The 24970-nt window shown below is 40.1% G+C and overlaps 1 protein-coding gene and 1 long non-coding RNA gene across 6 annotated transcripts in view; one reads left to right on the top strand and one right to left on the bottom strand.

Moving 5' to 3' along the window:
• Positions 1–24970, bottom strand: part of SPIDR (scaffold protein involved in DNA repair) — a 202200-nt gene that overhangs the window by 46087 nt on the left and 131143 nt on the right. For all 5 annotated transcript variants that reach the window (XR_011807529.1, XM_027452105.3, XM_072034679.1 and 2 more), the window contains exons 9-10: positions 24188–24398; positions 22258–22508 (exon numbers count right to left, since the gene is read on the bottom strand). Coding sequence is in view for 4 of the 5 variants with exons in the window: in XM_027452105.3 (XP_027307906.3) it covers positions 22258–22508; positions 24188–24398 (462 nt within the window). In the remaining variant the exon portion in view is untranslated. The remainder of the gene's footprint in view (positions 1–22257; positions 22509–24187; positions 24399–24970) is intronic.
• On the top strand, positions 11643–13931 carry LOC113842848 (uncharacterized). The gene is made up of 2 exons (XR_003495665.3): positions 11643–11976; positions 12437–13931. It is a non-coding gene; the product is annotated as an uncharacterized lncRNA (long non-coding RNA).

Here is a 24970-nt window from a genome sequence, read left to right as displayed (position 1 = left end):
TTTTCCTTTGCATCAGCTTGCTGACTTAGCATCACAAGCAGCTGTTCTAACTCAACTGAATGGGCATCCTGGCACATCAGGAGCAGCAGGACAGCTCACCAGGATGAAAGGTGGGGAGAGGGAAGTGACTTTGTTCAACATACTTAAAATTTGAAGTGGGGATGCTATTTAATGGTCTGCTTTACTGACTTTCTATTTTATTTATAAATCCCTCTAGTGATATCTGCAACTGTTGACGTATACCAGAGTGAAAAATTATTGTATTCAAATGAACATAACTCCCAATATCTCATTTGCTCAGACTGAGGCAGATCAGCTGGTAAATGAGACAGTTGCAGAAAACATTTCCTTTAGTTTATTACTTCGTACTTGCAAGAAATAGGGACAGCTAAAGGTTTGTTTGTTTGTTTGTTTGTTTTTCCCATATTAAGCAAAATACAATCCATGTTAACATTTTATAATCATGAATTATTGACTACGTCAGTAACATCTTTCTTGCTGATTTAAAACGAAAAAAAAAAAAGTCATGTTTGTTGTTTTTAAAGAACCAAATGGATCTAAATTGTCAGACTCTGGGTCATCATTAAGCATAGGCCAGAGCATTGGCACGAATGACTGTGTTGTGAAGCCTAAAAGCTTTATTTGGTTTTTAGTTCACATTCCTGCAGAGTGAGACATTCTTAATTCGGGAGAGCTACGGGTAAACATTTATGGGAAAAAATTATTAAATATTTCCTTTCACAAAGGTGGGAGGCAAAAACAAAAACAAAACCTCAACACAATGCTAACGGTGGTCTTTAACTATTAAAATTCAGCAAGGCAAGCGAGGTATCTACCCTGCTTTCTTGGAGCTTTTATTACTGGAAGGCTGATTTCCCTCCTTTGTTCTCCCTAATGAACTATGCTCATTAAGGAACATGCTATGTTTATTTTCAGCTAGGGACAGCATTATGCATACGTGAATATGGCTACTAAGTAGCCTTGTCCATTATATGGAGATAATAGCAATTATTTGGGCTCTTTGTGCACTTGCACTTGTATTTAACATTAGAGAGGAAGTGAAAATACTTACAAGGGTAATGATACTTATTACAACACCTGATGTAACACATAACTACTGGTCACTTCCCAAACCTCTCTCTGAACTCCAGTAGCCTTTGAGAGCTGTTTGTTGCAATTCAGTTTATGACACAATGTTTTAAATGTCCTTATTCTAAAAGACTCTTGAAAGATGAAGCCTCTCTGAAGAGCTTCTCACTAAATATGAAACATGTTCTGCTTGCAGATGATTTCAGAATTTTAAGCAAATAGAAAACATTGCTTATTCACCCCGGTGAGAGATGTCATCGCACAGATGGGTCTGAGGCTGAAGAGGACAAAATGCATGACTCCAAGGAAAGGCAGAATACGCGTTTTTCTCCTGGCTGTAGCTCTCAGCGCTCCAGCTTGCTCATTTGTCTGAGTTTGAGACGTCTACAGGAAAGCCTAAGAACATATATCAGATGTGTCTTGATCTCCGTGTGCTGAGAGCAGAGTCCTACCCTCACTGTACAAGCAGGAACATGCTGGCCTGGCTGCAGATCACGGATATCAAAGCTCTGTTCCTCCTTTGACCAAAATAAGACACATACTTGCTCTACTGAAAATTCAGACACATGCACGCCATCCCTGCTGTGCTTCAAGCTGTATGTGATTTTCAGCTATTAATGAAATAGAGGCAGACTGATGGGTACAAGAAAAGAGCATGGACACACCAAAGAGTACATCGCTTTCCTCAGTAGCAAATGATTTCCAAAGAATCTCTTCCCTGGCTCCCTAGGAAGGGCGTTCCTCTCCTGTTCCCCTTTACTTGTTAAAACTGAAGTCAAAAGAGTTTGCAGTAGATGAGTGAATCTCTGAGAGCATCCTGGTAGCTCCTTCCAGTCAGGATGCAAAGATCTGAAACCTTCTCAGCATTTTGCTATGACTGTAGAAAGGTCAAGGTTTTATTGGTACTTCCAACGCTTGATGCAGTTTCCCCATGGACTCCCCAGCGTAGCTCAAGAATAATTCTGAGGTGCAGTCAATATAGCGAAACCTAGGGTGCATGTTTTCCTGAAATGTTAGGCAAACATCTAGAAGACTTTTAGTGGTACCACCATGACAGTGCCATAGCACAAGAAGGCAGTAAGTCAATAACAATAAAGCACATCTTGCTCCTCAGATGTCTAAAGGAACCACATGCCAAAGATTTAACTTCTTAAAGAGCAGACAAATATATGTACATATATATATTAGTTTCATAACACCGTGTGCCACCAAAATTATGTGTTAAAATGTCATACAGCTTGGCAGTGGTGGAGAAGACAAGACGATTCAAAAACAGAACAAGCAGGAAGAAAAGAAGCTACTTTTTCCTGGAAATTGAGCTATGCTAAATGACTAGTCCTTCTCAGGAAGCCTCAAGCACCATTATTGTTTGACTGTTTTACTAGTCAAACTACTGCCTCTTGTTCTAGGTAAACTGGGAGTATTAATTAGCTGATAGTCATATGTAACTGCAAGGATGTGGCATGTGAATTTAAACAGCAATCTTACCTGCTCAAAATTTTTGGTGGAATAATTGCAGATTTTTACTGATGGACGATAAAATGATGGCATCTCACTTTTTACTGGAGATTTCAGAACTGTTGACTAATGTATTTATAATATATCCAACATGAAATCTTTTTTAAAAATGCAAAGTTTATTTGCATGTTGCTTACTGTATTTTTTTCTAGGAAACAATAAAAGGTTAAAATGACCTAACAAAACATCAAGATAGTATGACATGGTGAAAAGGATAATCCTACCTGATTGCCACGCCTTTTAAAAGTACGTATAGCCTATTGTTCGGTGTTTTTTAGACTGTCAAGCAACATATGAAATGATAATCTGGACCTAAATAAAAGTAGGCTAGTTAAAAATTCCTTATTTATTTACAGCGTGAAATGAGTTGGCACTTCAAGTATTTGACTAGCAACATCTTTCCTCAGCATCTAAGCTAGACTATTTAAATAGCCAACCCCAGACTATTCTCATGGCATGAAACAAGCTAATAGCAAACCAAAATTTTTCTTCACCCGTTAAAAACATTCACCAGACAGCTTTAAATACCACCAGAAATGCTTACTGTTGCTATTATTATGGTAGCTGAAAGCAAGAAGGCAGCTGTAAGTCTTTATGGCAGGAAAAATTGAATTATAATATTGTATTTTTTTAGTGTTTCCTTAATGCAATTACCTGATTCTTGTATTTTGTCACTCTGGGAGTAGCACTGAGGATTGTTAGCAGAATTACAAGAGATGGAAAGATGAAGAAAGAAAAGACCCTGACAACGTAATGAACGCTTTTGAGTTTAAAAGCCCTGCACAATGAAGGGTTTGAGTTTTCTGTTTTAATGAGGGGAAGTATTACTCAAGCTTCATACAGGGGTCACTTCACATTTCTCTCCCGTTCTCTCATAACACATGTATACGAAGCTTAAATATGTTCTTTTAATTAAAAGAGGGTTCCTTCAGCTATTCATGGCTTTTTACTTTTGTTACTCATAGTTGGTCAGCGGTTTGCATCAACTTAAAAGAATAACATGGACAGATGTTTTTTTAAAGCGAGGAAATCCCAACAACTCACAGAAATGAGCAATGAATGCACTAACAACTTCTGAGTGAGTAGATGAGGGGACAAGAAGGAAGCAAGGTCAAAACTTTGGTCAATCCACCATGAAAGACTGCTATAGTGGGGTCTGACAGCCAAACCTTGCCAAACAGAGCAAAACTGCAATGGAAGTGTAGCTCTCCTGCCCCTGGCCCCACAAAGTAATAGATGGTTGCTCTCAACAAGCCATGCATGTTTAAACACACAGTTTCTCCTCCCTCTCTTATTATCAGGTTAGAATTAGTGATTATCTGATGAATAAATTGTTACTCAATTACCACTTAACCCTATCCCCATCAATTAATCCTAGGCACACCTTTCAGACCACAATTAAAAAAAGAAGAAAAGAAAAAAAGTTAATCTCCTCCTCTTCTTTTCCCACATCTTCTTCCCCTCCTCCCTTTTCCACTCCCCCAAATTAACACATACTTTTCTTGTATGTGTTAATATACTTTTCCATGGTCTGAACTTTTGGGTAGACCTGTGCGGTGTCAAGAGTTGGACTTGATGATACTTAAGGGTCCCTTCCAACTCAGGATATTCTATGATTCTATGATTCTATGATTGTTTCAGACCCAAGAACTAGGAAGTCCTCTATGATTTTTCTACAAGGGATGAACAGGAGATGCTGGTCCCAACCTTACCTTCTGCAGACAATACTCTGCTCTCACCTTTTGGAAAAGCCTGGGTGAGTGCTACAGGATTTCAGTTCTAGCAGAACTCCCCAAAAAGTGGCCCCATGTTGCTGCACATCCTTTGACTCTCTTCACTCCTCCAATACTATTTTCTTGCATTCTTTTTAATCTTTCAGCTCCTTTCAGAGAAGCAGCTCCTTAGTGCAACTCAGTTCACTTGTTCAGGAAAAAAAAATCATTCACCCCAAATGAACAGACTGCTCTAGACATGGAACAGTCAAAATAAATAAAAATTCATGAATAAAATTTTAATCACTATTTTGCTATATTCCACATGCTCTGTAAATGGCATATATTGTATGCCATGTGCCAAAAAGATTCATATACAGTGTTGACTTTTTTTTTTTTGTTCCCCATAATGTTTGGAATACCACACTACACAGGGTGCAAGGAGATAAGATCATTTAGGTAAGCAAAATATGACCTTACAAGTGTGTAAATCCCTTATTTGCGTATGCAAGGGAAATAGCTGTGAGCACCAGTACTGTTTGTATGTGCAGTTATTTGTTTTACATGCCACATCAATTCTGCAAACAATTGTGACTGTTTAGCAATACACATCCCACTTTCTATTGTATAACACTGAACTGAGGAGAAAGATAAAACTTCAACGTTCATGGATAAACGTTATGCTGACTGCAAACTAATAAAGAAAACTCAAGTTTGTGCTTTAAGAACAGAAATCAGTGTCTGACAAAGCATAAGAAAACCGATCCAAGAATCAGACCTGCAACAGGCTGTGCTGCTCTGATAGAAAACGTGGGTCTAGCAAGAATAAGCACACAGTTGTTATAGACACATGTATGAATAATACATAAGACACACTCACAACCATTTGTGTTTTCTTTTATCCACTGGGCAAATATACATAAAACTTCCTAAGCCTTCCTGCACTAGGAATCTGAAGGTGGCGAAGTCAAGTACTCTGAAACCAACACGTGACAGTCAGTTTCTTTTATATCCTTAAATTTCACTCTATGGGAAGTCTGGTATTACATTTCTTTTGAGTATTTTGAACCTGTGCTTCTCAACATGGTTAAAGAATATATATTTTTACTAGCAAGGTCTATAGCTTGAACACAGTGTTACCATTCAAATTAGGGGTATCTGAGCTCCAGTATAAGATAAGAGTGGAAAGCTGTTAGCTCTGGCTCTGATTATATGTAAGTGTCATCCAAGCTTCTGCTTTACACATTTGGGAAGCATTATGTGATGCCCTGACAGAGGGAATAGCACCAACGTGATCTATCCCCTCATTTGGAGGATGGTTTGGGAAGAGCTTTTACTTCAGCTGTCTCTCATCTTGACATATTGCCTGCCTCAGGTAGCATGAACCTCTTGGGTCGAAGGAGGAAAGTCTGCCTCTTATCTCCCTGCCCCTTCTCCCTTTCCAACCCCAACTGTTTCCATGGTAGAGCCAGCTGTACTTGCTGCCAAAGAAAACAAGGCATTTTCCTACCTTGAGGGCATTCCCCTTTGAACATCAAAAGTCTATAGCAAACAATGGAGTTGAAAGAGCTTTGCAAATAAAAGGTCAGAAGATTTTTTTATAGTGGAAAATATCAGACTACCTACAGGCAGGGGTTGCTTTCAGCTCACTAACACTACACTTGCTTGCAAATACACTTTGTTTTGAGCTGAACTCATCTTTGCTGAGATATTGCATGGTCCCAGTGATGTAACTCTAATTAATCCTCCCTCTAGCTATTTTATAATCACCTTAATTATCAGGTCTTCTAAAAAAAAATAAATTTAAACAATAGTTCTTTGGGAAGGGAATGCACTTACATATGGTTAAAAGGAAGCAAACTGTAGGGTGTTCTGAAACAGCAGGTCACAAATTTAGCAGAATACAAAGTGGGGGAAAGGAGAAAGGGCATGTGCTATGGGAGAGCCTCAGGGGGAAGAGCAGAGCATGTGATAAGCTGTTGATGGAATTGTGCTTAGTAGGCTCTAGCCAAAGGACAAATGAGCAACACAGAGAGCCCTTGGCTGCCAGGAGCTACTGAACCCATATAGAGGCCTCCATGGAGAATTGGCAGGATGGGATTCAGCAACAGCAGGAGCCACATGTTCTCTGGGCTCCCTTTCCCTGAATGTGTGTACGCCCAGCCCTCTCCCGAGGGGCCACATTCCCCCATCCTGCCCATCCCACTCCCTTACAGCATCCTTGCCTCCCCCACAGGCACACTCCCCTGGTCTTCCCTCTCTCCTGCCTCTCAGAAATGGAGGGACTGGCAACAAGTCTGTGATAACAAGTGCGAACCCTGCTGCTATAAGGATGGAGATCTCTTAGTCCCTAGACCAACACTAGAAGATGGAAGGTAACTCAAGAAGCATTTAGTGGGGAAAAAAAATGGGAAAACTACTGCTGAACAACTTCACTGCACTAACCCTGAGCTGAACTAGAACACCCTTCAGATGTACATCATAAAAGAATTTTACTGTGGGAAATTAGCATAGTTTAAATGTGTGCCCTAGATATTTTGCATTAATTTCCCTGTGCATTCTGCATGTCTGTAAGCCTGCAGCAAAGATGGAAACCACAATTCTCCGCATTTTTCCCAGTTGACCACTGCTGGGCAATGAAGCTGGGGTATGGTGGGGTATAAGTGGAAGGCTCTGAATTCTCAGGACAAATCGTTATGTTGAAAATCAGAACTGTCATCATTTCATAATAAAAATGCCTTGCTTTGCATTTTTATTTATTTATTTAATTGTTTCCCCACTCTACTGGAGGCACAAGCTGGAGGCACAAGCAGACACAAGCTGGTGTCTTACAGTGTTGGTGAGAACTTTGCTCATTAAAAGAATTGACCCTACCCCATCTTTCACATGTTACCATCCTGTCAGCTCCCACAGGAAGCTGCCCAACAAGACCATCAAACTCACTGCCTGCAGCTTCTCCCAAGATTTCAACACTTTTCTGTACATTCAACCTTGATCTACAGTGCTCAGTGTGGGAACACTCCTCCAGTCTTACCTTCCTTTCTTCTCCTTTCCTATTTAGAAAAGCCTGGTCAGCCACCACTTTCTCCATGAAATGAAGAAAACCTGCGAGTTTGACTAATTGCAAGAACACACTCAAATAAGCTAGGTGATATACTGCTGGGAACAAAACATTGGAATTTTTAGATTTTGAACATGAAGGCTTGGAAAAACTGGACTTGACTTGTGGAAGAAGCTGGTAGATAAAGGTCATTGATAATTGATGAAAAAAAGAGGTAGTTTGAATATTTCACAGTTCACAACTGAAGAGACAGTTGGTTTACTGGCACCATAGCTCAGATTCTAGCAGAGACCATCATCATTTAAGATGAGTCTGGAAGACAAAATACAGCTCAGTGTTTCCAAATAGTAGAAAGGAAAAACTATTATTGGTAAATGGCTCCACATGAATAATAATGGAGATTTTTGTTCTCTTCTGCCATAATGTACAGATGTTAATTAGCAATGAAATGTCTAGAAACCTTAATCAGGTTCAGGCACATGAGACATGCAGCAGTTTGCCTGGACTGCTCATGTGCCTTAGTGTTAACAGAAATTTTAACAGATGACTGAGACAAATAAAGGAGTATGGGGGAGAACAATGGATCCAGTAAATAATCTACAGAAATCAGTGTTAATTTATTCTACTGCCTCTTATCTTTATTAATGTTGTAGTGTTTATGGATGGCTTTCTTTAATGCATCAACAAAGTCTCCGATTCCAATATTTCATTAAGGATCCCTTCTTCAGCTTCCATTTCATTTGTACATCTGTATTCCAAGAAAACTGATTCACTTTTCTTAAGCAGGTAACATGATTATTTCTGAGATCTGAAAAATACTAAGATAACATATATACATACGTATACGTATAAAGAGAGAGGGAGGGAGAAGTTGCATCGAGCTGTGAGCTGTTTTGCAAAGGGGCCAAGAGAAGGGAGTTTTCTGGCAATTACTCAGCACAAGGAGCAAGGTATATGTGAATAGATTAGATAAAATTAGTAGTTGTCAACCTAATACCACCTGATGACAGGAATTGTAGCTTTATCTCTCTCCTATCCACGCCTCCCGCATCATGTGCCTCATTAGGATACTATGGAAAGAACACAGAAGAAAAAGACCCTTCCCTTAGTTTAGCCACCAGAAAGTCAGGGGTAAAAATCCTGCCAGGCTTGGTCAAAGAGATTTAGTTTGGTTTCAGGGTATATTTATGTACTATCTTACATTATCACAGAATTTGAGTGTGAAAATCCGTGCCATAAGCAGGTACTACATCAGGGCCAACAGCATCCTGGCTTGTGTCAGGAATGGTGCAGCCAGCAGGAGCAGGGAGGTGATCGTCCCTCTGTACTTGGCTCTGGTAAGGCCGCACCTCGAGTGCTGTGTTCAGTTTTAGGCCCCTCAGTACAAGGACATCGAGGCCCTAGAACATGTCCGGAGAAGGGCTATGAAGCTGGTGAAGGGCCTGGAGCACCAGTCCTGTGAGGAGAGGCTGAGGGAGCTGGGGGTGTTTAGTCTGGGGAAGAGGAGACTAGGGAGAGACCTTATTGCTCTCTACAACTGCCTGAAAGGAAGGTGGGGGGAACTGGGGGTTGGCCTCTCGCAGATAATCAGTGATAGGATTAGAGGCAATGGCCTCAAGTTGTGCCAGGGAAGGTTCAGGTTGGACATGAGGAGACATTTCTTCTCAGGAAGAGCAGTCAGGCATTGGGACGGGTTGCCCAGGGAGGTGGTGGAGTCACCATCCCTGGGGGTGTTCAAGGAAAGGTTGGACGTGGTGCTTAGGGACGTGGTTTAGTGGGTGACATTGGTGGTGGGGTGATGGTTGGACCAGATGATCTCAGCCTCAGAGGTCTTTTCCAACCTTAATGATTCTAGTCTCCTTATTTCCAAACACATGGTGCTTGCATCCTCGAAGAATTATCAAGACCTTTAAATTAAAGAGAAGAGACAACTGCCTAAGGGAAGGGATTGGTCAGTCCACATATGGCTATGTTAAATGTATCTGTATCAAATCAGATGTCACAGAAGCACAGACGTTCAGAAAACACTAAAACCATCATTGCCATATGTTTGGAGGAAAAAGAGATTGCTTATTAATCTACATAATCCTGTGATAAGGTATCTAATATACTGATTTATGTCCACAATATTCAAAGCTAGCAGCACAAATTATACTGTCCCAGCAATTTTTGTGAGAAAACTGTTGGATAAAACTGCTTTTCCTAATTCCCTAGATTCCTCCAAGCAAGTTCTTGCACAGAGGTTTTAGTTCCAGTCACAAGAGCATAAGGAACAAATGAGAAAGGACCCTGAATGGCTGAACAATCAATTCAAAACAACCCCAAGGGCCAGCACATGATGACACCACATACGTCATTTCAATGTACATAATAAAAACAGCTTATGAAGCGCTGAGAAGAACAGTAAATATGAACAAAAATGTTTTCTATCATATGTCAATGAACAAATGTCTCCAGCAGATTTACTGAATAGTGCAAAACATTCCAGTAGAATTTTGTCGGTTTGCATTAGAAGGAAGAGTGTGAGTACATCAAAGCCCTACTTTGCCTGAGCAAGCAAATGATTCTTTTGGCCTTCATAAGACTATCCGACATAGAAATCAGGATGAACTGAGCTTTGACCCATATTTGTGAAGGTAATACTGAGCCAGATCACAGAACATGCTCTGTAGGAAAATCTAGATGCTGCTGATATGAGGGGTTCCCACCTGTACTTCGAGGGTACAGCTGTAGGCACTGAACACACATAATTCATGAGCTGCACTTCCACGGCCTCACAGGCCTTCCAGAGCTTGTGGCATTCTTTTCAAGTGGATCATTAAGGGTGGTGTACCTAAATGGATGGGTGGAGGAAATTTATCTGAACAGGAGATTAGAAGTGATTCAATTTTGGGAGATAACCTGATTTTTTGTCTTGGTAACTGACTATAGTTCAACTATGTGAGTTGACATTGGCATCTGGAGCTACTCAGCAGTTTCACGTACAAGTATGTCATGCAGATGAAAAAAAAATAGCATTATAAAGCTTCTCTTTGTGAACCAAAAAGTATAATTTTGACGATGATGATGGCTGATGTAATCAACTTTCTTGTGAGAAGGCTAGGATGAATAAGGGAGGCTAAAGTTATTTACAATGAACGTTTTGTAATCCCCTGGTCTCAAAGAGTTCACTACTAACAATCAGTAGGATAGTGATAAAGATAAGAAGAATGAAATTCGTGCTGAGAGCATTTCAGGATGACCTAACCATCTTCTTTTGTATCTGTAAAACACACTGCAAAGTAGTGGCAAAAGACCTGTGAAGAGGAATAGCAATAATGGTCTTGAGAACAATCCTACCTTCCTTCCTTAGGAGAAGAAACCCTGAATGAGGCCAGTCCTTAAACTGTTGTAGTTCCAAAGCTTTAACTATGAAAGTGACTAAATTACCTGTAAGAAAGCAATATGCTCGTTCTCCACCCTATACAGAAATGCAAAACAGAGGATAAACAAAGTTTTGTAGTTCTTTAGGTGCCTCTGCTGCTGCCTGAACACGCAGAGTTGCTGGAATTGCTTGGAATCACACACCAGAGGCCATGGCACTTGCCATAATGGAGCTCTAAAACCAGCATTTCTTGTCCCTTCCTCATTCTCTGTTTTGCAGCTGCTTTTGTTATTTATTTTTAAACAGCCTTCTGACTATCCTCAAAAAAAAAAAAAAAAAGTGCAAAAACTGGGGGAAACCAGAGAAGGATAGCTGAGCCATCAATTCTTCTGGACCCTTAGGTCTAATTCATCCTATGATGCTGCCAGCCGCTTACATCATTCATAGCAAAAAAATTAGCAGTCCAAACTGGTGTATTCGGGACTTGCTGGAATATTGCTTATTCCCAGCTCATCCTAAAAGCTAAACAGAAAATACTTTCTGTGGCTGTGTAGTTATAAAACATTATTATAAAAATAATAGCTTTTAAGCGAGCCATTTAAAGATGCAAATCTTATGATTTGCTATGCTAAAAGTTTTAGCATAAAATCCCCTTGAATCCTGGAGGGTTTGCTCATTAAGAAGGTGCATGCTGTTCTAATATATATCCTATGTCAGCACAAACAGCCTTCATGTAAACACACGGCCGTGAGTACCATGAGTAACAACTCTGTTTCCATCAGAAGCCCTTTATCCTGCGTAAGAGGTCTGCATGCTAATAGATGTCCTAGGCTAACGTTAACTAGCTACAGCTGGCTCACGGCTATAAAAAGCATTAATGAAAACATAAATACTAACTTCTCCGCTTCCCTCAGCCCGGACGTCAAGGCTGCGCAAAGGCATCACTTTCCAAGCCGTCTGTGTGAATGAACTGGCTGCTCCGAACCAGCTCGCTCTGGTTCTCCAAAGTTTGTTTACTGAACAGCGTGTGCAGAGAGAGACACACACACTGAGCATGGGGGCTGCAGGGGGGGAGACGAACCAGCGGGGCCGCCTGGTTCACCCAGCGAGTCCGCCCTCCACCCAGAGCCACCGGCTTCTGGTGACGGCTCGAAAAAGGGAAGGAAATATCCATTAACCGGGGAACTGACCTACGGACATGCGAACGTCAGGCTGCGCTGGAGCTGAACACGGTCTGATTCTTCCTGTCTATCGCTTGGCTTTGCTGTAACGTTGCTAGGCGTTTCGTTCGAACAAACACTGCTTGCCGTGACATACGCAGGCGTTAGAGCCCCCTGCGCTCTCGAAACTTAACGCACGATTCGTGTCGTGCCAAATATAAAAGCGAATCGCAGAAATAGACTCAGATTTATCAAGTGTATACACTGAAAAGGAAAAGACATCTATTCCTGGTTAATGGGAAAGAGGATGCATGCAGCTCTGGGTTTACAAATTTAGACAGAAACATCAGGATAACAGAGCGCTACAATGCTCAGAAATTTGTATCCAGCCAGGCTGCACATACATTCTTGTTCTCGGACTGTTTATGTGCTATTTTAAAATGGTTAATTTTGTCCTGAAAACAACTGCTTTTTCAGCTCCTATGCACTTCAGTATGTGTATTTTCATTTTTTTTTTTTTTTTTTTTTTCAGATTTATTTCGCGTTTCGAAATAGCAGGTATCTTAAAAATTTAGCTTCACAAGTCCCACCAAGTAAGAATCACAGCTTTATTTCTTTTTAATTTTTAAAAATTAATTTACATACAAGGCTGAACAGGAAATTTTGTATTCCTCACCCTAAAGACATGCAAAATTACATTTAAAAAAGCAAATGCTATTTCCAAAATCATAATTCCTCGTTCTTGTGATTTTGTCCCATGCATAATTTCTTTATTTCCTCTGACTTGTATTACCCAAACAGCAAGTCTAACCACATGGGTCGCCTCCAAATCTAGCTTCCACAGATTTAACAACTTGACAGAGATCACACTCAAGTTAGAACAGATCTATTTATCCATGCAGGAGTTTCCTAAATCTAACATACAGATGTAACAAACACGCTATCTGACATGGTGTAAACTTTTGGAAGCGTTTAAAAATTTGGCTTTGACATCTCTCCCTCCTCAGTGTGTATATCCTGATTTCCAAGTCACTTCTTTCAAATCCACGACACTCTGTTAACCGTAGCAGAGTTCTTCCCCACTTCCACTGTTGAAGTGAAAACAGTCTGACAGCTGCCAAATTTCCCAACTTTAAATGGCTGTTTTCTCAGCATATTACTGTTACAATTCTCTCCCAACCCCTGGCAGTCCAAATGTGGATGCTGAGTCAGATACACAGGACCATCACAATATATATAGATGAGCTCCTACCACAGATATTCTTAATAATTACTAAGCAGCCCAGGCTGTAGCAAGACACTTTGGCAGGGTTCAGCTCCCTTGCAAAGGAAATACGAACTTAGAATTAAATAGAAAATATCGAAGAATAAAATATATACTTTTGCAAAGATTAGGTGCTGAATGTTTTTGTTACCAAGTTCTTTCACTACCTATTTGTGTTAATAAGATCAGTTTATAGCTGTATATTGAAGGTGTGACATAACTTGTTCCAATCAAATTAATTTCCTTGCACATTTTTCCTCATGTCAAGCGGAACTTACAAATTCTGGCATTTGTTCAGAGGCAGGGGAAAATACATAAACCCGTCATTGTAGGACAAAGACAAAAACATCTGTAACTGTTGTGACTAGATCGTATTTGAGTTCAACAAGGGGGAAACTTGCTGCCTCAGAGAGGTAATTCACAGCAGGAACTACGTAGGCTCAACGGAAATGAATGGGCAGAAAGAAAGGTAACTCACACAAATGATATCTCAATAAACTTATGACCACTCTCACATTTCCCATATGAGGGCCTCAACTCCGTGCATTATTTCCATCTCCAACTACCCACCTTTTACTCCTTGCCTGGGACTCTCATTTCACGACCCCAACTACTTTTCCCATCTCTCAGTGAAACCGCAAGTCCAACACCATCTCTTATCTCTAATCCATCCCACTAACACTGTGTCCTTTGCTGTTCCCCTGGTAGTTTACTCGAATGGAAGTGAGCGTCTCCTTGCTGGTGGAGTTCCTTTAGCAGGTACTGGATTGGGACCACAACTGCACAGCTGTGGAAGGGACTGTCCCCCAGCTGTCAGGCTGGCACTCAGAAGTAGTTGTCCTTGGTCTAAACTACTTGAGAAACCACTGAAAAATATCAAATCACTTCATACTTTCATAATAATTTCCTTAAAGCCATCTTTCTCGGTACAGGAGAAGACGAGACAAGATCATGCAGTGACAGCACAAGGTCCCAGTGCAAAATTGCAGCACAAATATATGGGAAATAGAAAAGCTGTAGGGATTCCACTGCATCTTGCACTGCAACTTTGCTCCTACCTGCTCTCTACACTTGTGCATACATGAAATTCAGAGGATAACTTCCTGAGCAGAGGACCAAGCATGGAAACGGGGAGAAACTGCCTGCTGCTTTCATTTCCACCTTTGCCTCCTTCTGTCCACAGCTGCAGCTGCAAGAAAGGCTACGGGGAGCAATTGATATCCTCACCCCACGTTCAGGTGGCTCTATGAAGTCAGCTTCAGACGCAGCCCCTGCATCTCTAGTCACACGGATCAGCAAACGCCTCTGAACTGGAGGAAGCAGCTGCACAAAGCCATTGACAGTAGGCTTCTGGTCACTGCCTGATGGGTCAGATTAGCACCTCCAGAAGGGCAGGAGCTGGAACTGCTGCTGTGAGAGCCTTCTCAGTGCCTGGCATACCACCAAAAGTAAATGTACTGGAGCTGGAAACCAAACCACTCATACAGAGCAACAGTTTTTAAAATATGTATACAAAATCCTGGTATCACATGATACTGAATGAAACACTGCAAGCATGACTAAGAATTACACTTTGCAACTTCATAATATCATTCTCAGCCCATTTACGTGTAAAACGTCTCTGAAATATATTTTGCATTGAGTTCCAGCCTTAACCACTTCTATAGCAACTTGTCCAGAGGATCTCACACTGCAGCCAAACAGGGGCCTCAAATCAAGTATCTGAATTCAATGAGTTACAAAACCTTCTCAGATATGTACCAGGCAGTTTGTATCAGGTGAATCTTTTTTTTTTTTTTTTCCAGTTACTATAGGATGACAATTACAAAAATAACAATCTCTTAAGCACCATTCCATTCAAGCCTTTACATCACAAATTCATCCCAGGCTCATAACTCTTCTCATTTGAGGAGTATGTTCTCCAGACTTTGCAAAGCTCTCTGTAGCAAAAGACAGAGATGATGTATTAACTGCAGCAAGCTGGAACATTTCAGTGCAGTTTGTACGGATCCCTACCCAGTGTGACACTGCCGACTTTTCTCTGGCTGAGGAATGGAACAAGAATAGCAGGCATTGCAGCCAGTCACAACCTGAAATAGACTGGCACGTGAGATAAAACTTAAGTGTTTCCAACATTTATAAACACATCCCAGTTTTAAACCACAAAGCTTACTGACAGAATTAAGATGGTCACCTCTGAAGAACTTTATTTTTTTGTATTTGATAAATTAAAAGTGCATAAAAGCTTATGATACAGATGTACAGGCCTGTGTCCCAGTAATATTCAGCCCTTTCAAAGTCTTTCTTTTCTGAATTGTGTGCCTATGATTTCAAAACCACACTGGAGAATGTATTCCTAGCTCTGTCATCCTTGGGACAAGATACCTCCTTCTTTCCAAAAGAGTACAATTACGTTCGTAAACACCTTTCCAAGGAACATCCATTTTTTTTATATCCAAATTGAAGCTTTTTCAAAGATGATGACAAAAAATTATTCCTAAGAGTCTTCCTTTTCCGAAATGTGCTGTTATGTTAAATCTATGCTGGTATTTCTTTGCACACTCACTGATCTATACAAGTACTTAAGTTTGTGCATAAAGAGTGCTTATGTGCCCAAGTTGCACAGAAATTACATGCAATATTTGGGTGGTTTAGATTTCTTTTTCAACTGTTAGCTCAACATGTGTCCATCTAGGTATTTTTAACATTTATCACTGCTCATGGCTCTTGCCTTCTGTACCATGGTAGCAGGAAAACAAATTCCAGAGACACAATCTGGCTTTTATAAAAGTTTTGGAGAGCTCCAGCATGACTTTAACACTTCCTCCCAGTCAGGACTGAAGTCATGTATTCAGTGAAAGGTAGGGGTGTAAAACACACGTGGATGATTTCTGCACTCAGTTCTGTCAACTGCATAACTCTCAGAGATACAAAAATTCAAGGGGAAGAAAGGTCAAAAACAAGGGAAAGATTCCATACCTTTTACGTAGGCCATCTTAGAATAATTCTTGACAAATAACAGGTGCTGGAAAATTACTATTCCTGGTTTAAACCAGACAATGTACAACAGCACATACCCTGATTGTGGCTGTGGGGCTGGAAAATTACCTTTTCAAATTGTTCACTTTCTACTCCCTAAGCTGGTCTCCACTGTAGGATAGCATATGGAGGACATCGCTCTTCCCATTGCCCCCAGTTACACATTCCCTCCAAAATGGTTGGTTACGTGGGTTCGGCCATAAAACAGCCAGCAGCAGAAAATGGGGTGCTCAGGTACAATAAAGTCTCCCCAGCTTTCTGAAGCCCTGTATGCAATCAGATGCAGGAGGAGTGAAAAGGTATGGAGACAAGGTATGCAGCAGTGAAAATGCAACTCTGCATAATGATGCATCCACTCTATTTATCTGTCTCTCTATTATTTACATATCTCTGCAATTTCTCTCCCATGAGGAATACATCATTAAGTAGAGCTACTCCTCCTTCTTGGCCAACAAAAGACTCTTTGATGGGAAGGGGAGGGTTCAGTCCTCTGTGAACACATGGACATTTTACTGAACAGCCTAAGCACTTGATTATGAAGGAGTCAGAAACTAGCAACCAGTGTCTTCATTTTGCTAGATGGATAGAGGAGCATGCACACAGCTTTCATTGGCCATCTGACAGTCGATTGCTCTTCCTGCCCATTCACTTTCTGAAGAGACTGAATCTGCATCACACTGGTGGTCCCTACTGGCTACTGCCTTCTTGAGACTCTTTTCAGCAACTTTACCACTGCCCTGACATATTTTAGAATAATGGAAAATTATCGCTGATTCCCAGTGCAGTGCTAGAAAACTGTGGTATGTGTTGGGGAGGGTCCCTTTTTTTTCTTTTTTTTTTCCTTTGTACAGAGTGTATCAGATAACAGTGCTTTCACCTTGCCCTTGGACAGAATAAGATTATGTAAATATTTAGCGCTGAAAAATAAACGGCAATGTCAAATTAACAAATTGTTGTACTACAGTGGCACTGGAAGAAGCCCAAGTTCCATCTATCCATCTGCAGCAGGGAAAACAGACTTTCAGGGCTATCTGGGCAACAGCACAGGGAACCCACAGTGTTAAACATACAATACAGGTTGATGTCTCAGCAAGACACCTTGATACCAGCGTTGTTTTTCCAACAGTCTTTTGTCTTCACTCTCTGCTTTGGTGGCTCTAGTTTGAGAATTACAAAAAGAGCAGGGTGGAGGAAAGAGGGAATAATCCAAGTGTCAGGGAGTCTTAACCATGCTTAAACAAACAAACAAAAAACAGAACAGAAAAAAAAACTTCAAAGCAAAAACAGGTTACTAGACCTTGAACCACAGCTGTTACCAGAACTATTACAAGCCTGTCAAGTAGCAATTAGACTACTTTGCAAGAGTATTAAAAGAACATCTTCACTTCTGAGAAGGATCTGAAAAGGGGAAATCAGAGAAAACTTCTAGCTTATGGAGTACTCTCTACTGCACTTCAGTTACCTATTTCCTGTTTATTTCCCACTTGAAAAATCACATCCCAGAAACATAATGTAATTTTAAAAAAATTTGCATTTATGACCATTCCATTTAAAATGTTTTCTTGAGGGAAAAAAAAAGGGACAAAAAAAAAAAACAACAAATGGAATGCTGTAAACAGATTTAAGTCAGCCACAAAAAACACTCTGACAGATGTTAGCATCTGTGAACATGGATCTTTCATGACAGTCCTTTCCAATCTGGGCTCTTTTCAAATTAAAAAAAAAGAAAAAAAAAAAAAAAAGTGGAAGCCTTAAGTGTGCTTTACAAAATTTCAGCTAAGTTTTCCATCCCAGAAGGGTGGCTTTCCAATATGGTCTCCCTCCTTGAAATGCTAGTTGCAGCACTTGATGCTCAACTTTTAGTTGTGCATGCTGCCAGACAGGTTAACGCACTGCCTACACTTGTGTTATGATAAACAGCGAAGATCATTAGATGAACAGAGGAAAAAGGAAATCCAACTTTGAAACGAGTTAGTTTTACAGTATTACACTTTGCCAATAAGGCAGTTTTAAACAGAATTACATAGGAACAGACTACATAGGAACTTGCAACAACTTGCTAGAGCATATAATGAATCCCAGCAACTGACTGCAATGTTTCCACTCAAAAAGAGAAATGTTACTTTCCCCACACTTCTGTTTCTTTCAGCCACTCAAACAAATGCTTGGCTCTTCTACATATTTTGCTCCCCAAGGGTCCTGCTTGCACAGTAGCTGGCCTTTCTGTTTCTCTGAGATCCGGCAAATTGAAAACAAAATATAGAGTAAAACTGAAAGAATTATTGATGGGTAGTGGATAGAGGCTGTTTACATTATTTTTTAAACTAAATGCATTGTCTTTCTTTTGTTCTTGGAATAGAAACTCATTGTAGGCTAGGGTGCTACCATTCAGGTGGGAAGTAGGTCAAGACATATGCCAAGAGAAGCGAGTGGAAAATGTCTTTACTCACCCACAAAGACTTTAAAATCTGGATTCACAGCTATAGCTAGCATTGTTTTATTTTAGAAGCGCTTAGCTTTTCCTTCTCACTAGACAACACCCTTTTCTGTCCAGCTTCCTAACCCAAACCTTGTGAGTGCTCTGACCAGTCTGACTGCCTCCTAGTCCTAAAAATGCATCTATTTTAGCTTCACCAACTATCACACAATGATCCCTGTCCTTTAAGGAATAAAACTGACCAGCTCTATTTTTTACTGAACTCACGTGGCCCACTCAAAACAAACAGACACTGGCTAAGAGCAAAATCCAAATTATACACTGCTTTATCCCAGGAACACAAAGTACAAGGCCGACACAGTGAGTCAGACACCTCAACGCCAGAAAGCTCCTCAGGTTGACAGGATTCTCCCTGGGATTCGTGTACGCAGTCAGGCCGTTCTCAGAAAGTCAAAATAATCGGTTTTAGACAAATATGTGATGTATCATTTGTAAAAGTATCTCTCTCATCAGAAGGGAAAAAAAGCAGCAAAAAGTATGCCAGGAATGCTGGATAGGGGCAGACAGTCACAGCAAGTCATATTTTCTTCCTCCCCCCCTAAAAGTCCTTAAGCATGAAAAGTCCATTTGCGAGAACAGCTAATTACTGGGGGGGAAAGCAAATGATTCAACAAGGGGAATGTGAGAACAATTTAAGTATGACAGAAGGCAGAGAACTTCTCAGTCTCTGTAATGGTTTCTGTGTCCTATGAAAATGCTGAGATACTTCAGCTGAACAGACTTAAAGTCTCACCACAGTGCTTATTTAATGTCTGACTTGAAGGCTTACTACCCCTTTTGCCCATCATTAAGAGGCAGTATCCTATAAATTTATCTTTACGAATGACAACAGCTAGATTTGTATATGGCACTACCAGGATTTCTGCTTTACTCTGAGTTTTAAGCAATTCAATGAATCGGTTTGAACACCGAAAGCATAGGTTTCTCCCATAATTTGCCAGACTTTTTCTAGAAACACCGCTTTCCCTAGTCTACATTTCATTGCATGCCTATATTCATCTGTGTTTTCTTTGCTCCCTGTAGCAACAGTTTTCAAGTTATAGAGGAGTGCTGCAAGAGAAGATATACAATAGAACAGCCTACAATGCAAATCAAGTAACTACTCACCTACCTTGATATTTAATTAGAAACTGTTGTTTACAAAACAATGAACTATCTAATCCATCTGGCCTTGTAAAATACAAACGCTGCTTTCATGGCAGTTTTACTATGTAAAAAGAAGTTCAGGAGGAAGAAAAAGAAGGTTTTCTTTACAAAAAGAATGGGCCATCAGTTGGTTCAAAGGACTGCCAGAGGGCGTTGGACCCTTTAGCTCACTATCAGGTGACAGACAGACATTTCTGATAGAGGAGAAAGGTCTCATGTGGATGCTTATCAGCCATGAAAATAGCAGCTGATAAAGCAATGTGAGGTGTACCTCATGCTTCACTCTTTAAAAGAAGTGTTTATTCTCCCCCTTTCAAAAGAGGAAGGGGGTTGATTTCTCTCTTCAGGTTACCTGGATCCAAAAGACAAGTCTGATAGCTGTGAATGACAGCCACCAAGCTCTTCTTTGAACTGGAACACCTACGAAATTTGAGGAACTTCCAAGAGGCCAGTTAACAACTGCACGTGGGAATACCCAGCTACAGCATGAACTCGTGAGCAAGGGCTCTCGTTTTCATTTTATTTCAAATTCAAGTTTGGCATAAGTGCAATCTGAGATTTCTGTTTTGTTTCACCCCATTCCTGTGAAGGGTGTGGACTCAGGCAGGTTAACTACCTGAAACTGTGAGCAAGTTCAGTATATTTTGCATTGGAAGTTGAAAAGTAATTACGGAGATCTATTACTGGAACTGTGCTAGAATTGACGGCATCAAAAAATCAGCTCAAATAAGAGACTGCCAACTGACTTTGGATCACATGTAGCCCTCTGGAAGAAAATCTACATAAAGAAAATCAAAATCACAGATTGATGTGGGGCTGATAAAAGTTCTTTGCTTCTCACTTTTTTGTTTGCTTTTAGTATGTGCAGTAGCAAGAACGACTTAAATATAAAGCAATGACTTCACACAACAAGATGCACCAATTACTTTCTAAAAATAATGCAAATTAAGTGCAATATATTATATGTAAATGAGCTTTTACAAAATATTAGGATCAAGGCTATTGACAATTACTTTTCTGTGAGGGACGACTGAGCATGTATTTTAGGAGAGAGGAATCTTCCTAAATTCCTCCTGGAATGAGGAATGAGTGCTGTAAATTATACAGTGGCTTACAAGGTAGCAAGAATTTGGGAGAATTCCAGTATTTCAAAAAATCAAAAGGGACCTGCAAGCATGGTATTACCACCATCTGCGGGGTAGCTTATAGGAACTGAAATTCTTCAAAGCTTTGAAGTTCTTCAAAATCTATTCCTAACTACATCTGGTGAGTTCTCAATGGGATCTTTTAAACTAATTGTACATCTCCATTCAGGTCCTAAACTCTGCAGGGAGGGAGATCTCCTAATGCCCTGAAAGACTGTTCTTAGAAGCTTAACATAAGCTCTGCCACTCTAGCTTGCTTTAATAAACTTCCTCAGTTAAAACAAAATTGAATGCATCTGTCTTACAGAATTTTAACCCATCAGAAACCTAGAGTTAGTGCAAAACCTGAAGGAAGGAAATTTAATAATAGACACAGCCATCTTAGATACAGTTGCTGAGAAAGGCTTGGAAATCAGTCTTTGGTCTGAAACCTTGACGATCATAAAAGGAAGTTTGGTTCTGAGCAGAAGGGAAAACTGTGCCCGGCAAATCTTTTGTACTGAAGAAAACAAGGGCCCGGTTTTGATTCCCTACACTGAAAGGGGATCAGCATCAGGACGCAAAGATTAAAATAGAAGACACTACGAACATTGGCCTAAAGCTGTATGCTCTGTGGGCTTTCCGTATAAGATTTCTGCATTGGTGTTAATGTTTTGACACCAGATCACTTTTTACTACAGAGTAGTTGAACTGCTGTGACCTCCAGATTTCCAGAAGTCACCAGGAGTATTTTTCTGTGGCTTCACAATGGCAGTTTGCACATGTATGCCTATGTTTCTCCAGCAACATCTGCAAAAAATCCCCATTTTAAAAAAGCCTTTCATTTTACCATCTCTTCCTGTATCTCTCTTCTGTTCCAAAAGACCGCTCCAGGAGCCTAATTTACAGTAGAGCATACAGGAGACAGGGATAGGTTAAATAGAAGTGGTTCATGTAACAGCTATTGTGTGAATCTCAAGAAAGCATATAGGATGTCCATGATCATCACTGCTTCACATTAATTCATTTTCAATCTTCCTTTGATCTTTTGACGCAACCCATGAACTACGGACAGATCCTTCCCTCCTCTGGGCAGCATTACTTCTATTTCATGCTACACCTATTAAAAGAATGCCCTGTGACTGTCAAGAAACCTGCACCTTGCCAAATGTGCACACTCCTGAAAGCTGAGGACTATGAATGACAATTCAAAACTCTCTCCTCTGTGGTTTCTCATACATTACAGGCTCACCAGGAAAGCTCCCATGAGTCTTATTACTTACCTAACATTTAGTGGATCTGGATTTACCATGGGTGTTGCACAGACAGGCTTGTTTCCTTGGATCTGGCTTCTGAAACCTTCTCTTGCAGGCAAACAGTACACTCTTTGGATAACGACTCGCACCTGCACTTCTCTCCATCCCACTGCTCCTTGGCTTTCCACCATTTCAAGCAGAGAATCATTAACAGCACTCAGTGCTATGGGATGCTCTTTGGAATCACAGTTGTTATGGATTTGTGGAGCACAAGCAACCTGATGAAGGCAAACCCATTAACAGAAACATTTAGTGGGATGTTGAAACTTTATAGTGCTAAAAAGTACAAACATGAAAAATCACTCCAAGAAGTGAAAAATCAGTTTCAAAATACTTACTGCACATTAACTAACTTACAAAAGACCAATGTCCCGTATTTATTACGGATTTTTAATAAACACTCAAGAGAGTTCAGCACTCAGCACTCTACTGTGTTTAACTGGTGCTCTGCAGCAAACTAATTAAATCCATGAGAGATCAGGGTGACAGTAGGCGGAAAACAGAACTGATACTGGTATTTACGATTCTTCCCCTTGAACTGAGTTTCATTTTTACTTCAGTGTTCTGTTTCTTCCTTTTCTAATACAAGGGTAAAATCTGTCTGGAATACTTACAGACTTTTATATTAATGTGAAAATGAACAGGTGTTTAGTTTTGGAGGACAGGAATTTAGTCCTTGGACCTAGTAAAGTCAATGTAAAATGTTTTAATTAAAAAATTAGATGACTAATGAAAGTATAAAACCTTAATCTAAAGGTGTAATCCTTAATCTATTCTTTAGCTACTTCCCAAACTTATTTCATAAACAAATCATCCAAATTTCCAAAATAGATTTTATTAATAAAAACATGCTACATTTTACCTCAGTTTAAATAAGTAGTTTCATTAATTTTCATTTTAAAATAAATCTTTCTTTTTTAGGAAAACAAATCATACGGAAGTATAGCCTAACATTTTCCATATATAGCAGCTTCCCAGCACGAGCCAAACTTTCTATTTTCAAATGTTTTTTTTTAAGCTGGTTGCAATTAAATGTTTTTAAAGTATTACAAACCTTACTACAAGTACTACCTACCAGTAGAGAAGCAAATTTACAGTATTTACAAGAAAATGCTGGTGTGATGATATGTTTGTCTATGAAGGACTTGCAACAAAACTTGACTACTGAGTTTTAAGTTAGATGGTTTTGTTAGGAAGTATTAGGGGAATAAAGAAATTGTTCTGGTTTCCACATACCATAGCAGAAGCTTTTTACCAGAGAGAGTTGTAGCAAGAAATTAGATTAGGATTTGCTTTATTTTTGAAATTGCTATCACAAACTATCAGAAACCCAAATCCCTTGAAATACACCTCAGCTGGTACAACAGCTAGAGACATGTAGAGTCGATTTGGATACAAGCAAAATCACAACAGGAAAGTAAACAAATTGCAGAGAGGCTGGAAAGGAGGATGCCGTTACCAACTGATGTGTGAAATGAAGGACGGGACTGACAAGGAAATGAGTTAAGAAACATGAGTGGAAAAGGGAATATTTATTAAAAATAATATCTTAGTAGCTATTATCTTAACAGGAAATTGATTTTATTTCAAATAATGCTTGGCTACTCAGCCATAAAGAATAAAAGAAAAATCAATGAAAAAACAAGCTACAATCACTGTTTAACACAGCAGCGAGACTTCAGCAAAATAACCTCTCAGCAGTTCATTTGGATGGGCCAGAAGCATCTGCTAAGAAAATATTATTAAAAGAAACACCACATATTATTCAGCCCTGGCTAAATGAAAACGGAAACTGAACAGGTCAGTAATTTAGGATTTTTGTTTTTGTTAGGCTTTCCAAACATCTGCTCACCAACTCTTACACAAAGCAGTAAACTGTGAACCAAATGAACCTTACCTGGTTATCTGGAGATTCCCGGGGTTGCTCATCATCAAGGTCATCTAGTTTGAACGTCTGTGCCAAAGATACAATATTCTTTCTAATAAGCATCTTTGTAGGACCCTGTGTCTTCTTGCTTGTTTCTAAGTGTTCACTGAGTAGCACCTTCTGACTGAAATATGTATTCATGATAATAGGGACATCTGCATTTTTAAGAAGTAGTTTTTGCCTGGAAAAAAAATATATATATAATCAGCATCAAATCCTTTACAAGTTAAGCTACAGATAAACACACTATTTTAAGATACATGGAGTATTTCTCTCCCCTTTGTTCTGTAGTTATCACAAAAACACAAAGCGCATTATCCAAATTGCAAATAAGCCACCTCATAGATACATACAGCTGGGATCAGTCCTATCAGCCCAGGCACAGCTCCATGCCCTGCTGCCCCTAGCCACGGCGTACACCCGGAGTAAGCTGGGTTGACAAGTCCCATGAACTCTACCTGGCTTCACTCAAACACTGCTTGGTATCCCAGCGGTGTCCCTGCAGAAGCAAGAGCACCAGGGATGCCTGTCTGGTTTGTGAGGTAAAGGAAGATGATTCCTTCTGTTCTGGAGGGGTTCAGAGAGCTGGCTCTGCTGAACCCAGCCTGGCCCCTTCGGAGCGGGATGTCCCTTTGCTCAGTGCTTCCCACAACGCAGAATCCATGCTCATCACAGCCAGTGCGGAGCCCTTCCTTCCTGTTTCCCCTTTCTTTTCTAAAAGCAAACTTCTTATGTCTTTCCTGCATATGATTT

Source organism: Anas platyrhynchos, chromosome 2, assembly GCF_047663525.1.
Source record: "Anas platyrhynchos isolate ZD024472 breed Pekin duck chromosome 2, IASCAAS_PekinDuck_T2T, whole genome shotgun sequence".
NCBI classification, from domain to species: domain Eukaryota; kingdom Metazoa; phylum Chordata; class Aves; order Anseriformes; family Anatidae; genus Anas; species Anas platyrhynchos.
This window is presented reverse-complemented; position numbering and strand designations above follow the sequence as displayed.